The sequence below is a fragment of the Aplysia californica genome, unplaced genomic scaffold, assembly GCF_000002075.1.
Source record: "Aplysia californica isolate F4 #8 unplaced genomic scaffold, AplCal3.0 scaffold00336, whole genome shotgun sequence".
In the NCBI taxonomy this organism is placed as follows: Eukaryota; Metazoa; Mollusca; class Gastropoda; order Aplysiida; family Aplysiidae; genus Aplysia; species Aplysia californica.
Window position 1 is genome coordinate 163,318 of NW_004797606.1, and position 1,473 is coordinate 164,790.

At 34.4% G+C, this 1,473-nt stretch overlaps 1 protein-coding gene across 1 annotated transcript in view; it reads right to left on the minus strand.

The window, feature by feature from the left end:
• LOC106012338 overlaps window positions 1-1,473 on the minus strand; it is a 5,327-nt gene that overhangs the window by 1,505 nt on the left and 2,349 nt on the right. The window contains exon 3 of the mRNA XM_035970899.1: window positions 578-754. Coding sequence (XP_035826792.1) covers window positions 578-754 — 177 coding nt within the window. The remainder of the gene's footprint in view (window positions 1-577; window positions 755-1,473) is intronic.

A 1,473-nucleotide genomic window follows, 5' to 3' on the forward strand; every position in this document is an offset into this window, starting at 1 on the left:
GATGATGATGATGATGATGATGATGATGATGATGATGATGATGATGATGATGATGATGATGATAGGGGGTAGGGAGAGAGAAAGAGATTTTCAGTCACTAACAGAAGACTGCATTCCCTTCTTCATTCGGCGGCCAGCATACCTTACGTTTTGACGTCAGCATTTTACCAGGGCAATTTATGGTCTAATATATTCCTAAACCATTCAGCTCCACTACAACAAGGGAGTTATGAACTCTCATATATTATGAAGGAAGCAAGATTATGTTTATATACGAAGACACGAGAAACACTTCAACACCTCAATGAAAACATAATATTCATACATATCAACCAGGTGTTCTGAAACTGCATTTTCGAGAAGTATCAGATATTTTTGATAAAAGTCGAAACTGTTTTTTTTTTAAGTCATAAACGTTTCGACAAATTATGAAAGATATTTCAAAGGGTTATTTTTTAAGGTTATTTTCCTAGACTTAATTTAAGCCTTACTCACGAAACAGTACAACAGTACTTTGAGCTACATTCTGATGTAGCTTACTTTATCCAGCACTTGTGCTATTATAAATGGGACTTACCCAGAAGAATCATCTGCTTGAAAGCATATCTGTTTGGACCCAAGATCCGAGCTGCTAAGAGTGACGTCAATTTGATAAACTGACTCATTGTTGAAAGTCACAAAACCAACTGTCACTGAGGAATGGCTGTTGAAGTCAGAACTAGCGTTGACAACACTGATCCCAGTAATCTGTGCCCTGTCAACGAAACAGACAACATTTATGTTTGGTTTCATTTTGTTTAGTTTTGTATTGTTTTGGTTAGTTTTTTTCTTTAGAGACACGACCAATTCGGCACTTATATGACCTTATTTTGTTGCAAGTGCCGTAAAACTCTTTACTAAACTAAACTAAGACACGACCAAGAGCACATCATATAAAAGAGAAATAGAAGATTGCAATTACTAGAAAAAAATCCACAATGAATAAGTCACAGGGCTATCTAAAAAATTATTGTGCAGGATAAAATAAGGGTATCATCATAAAACACTGCAAAATAATATTTTTTAAAACCGGAACGTTCACTAAACTACTAATTAAAAGTTTTCCATTTTTATTCAAATCTCAGTTTGGTATAGATGTAGTACTTACTTTTGCTCTTATGATGACAAGATTAAAAGAAAAAAGCCACAACATTCGTAAACCACCTTGACTAACATGACTGTCATCTTTTATGATACTTTATAAAGAGTTAGAAAAGATTTTTGATAGTAGTAAAGTGTTCAATACATTTATCTATTACGAACAGCATACAAATGTAAACATGTACGTGCCCAAAGGGGACAATTGGCACCATGGTTTCTCCAGCTTCTATCTCATCATTCATAAAAGTGATTCATTAATGCTCTATTTGCACACACCTCTGTCTGTCTGTCTGTCTGTCTGTCTGTCTATCTGTCTGTTTCTTATATATATAT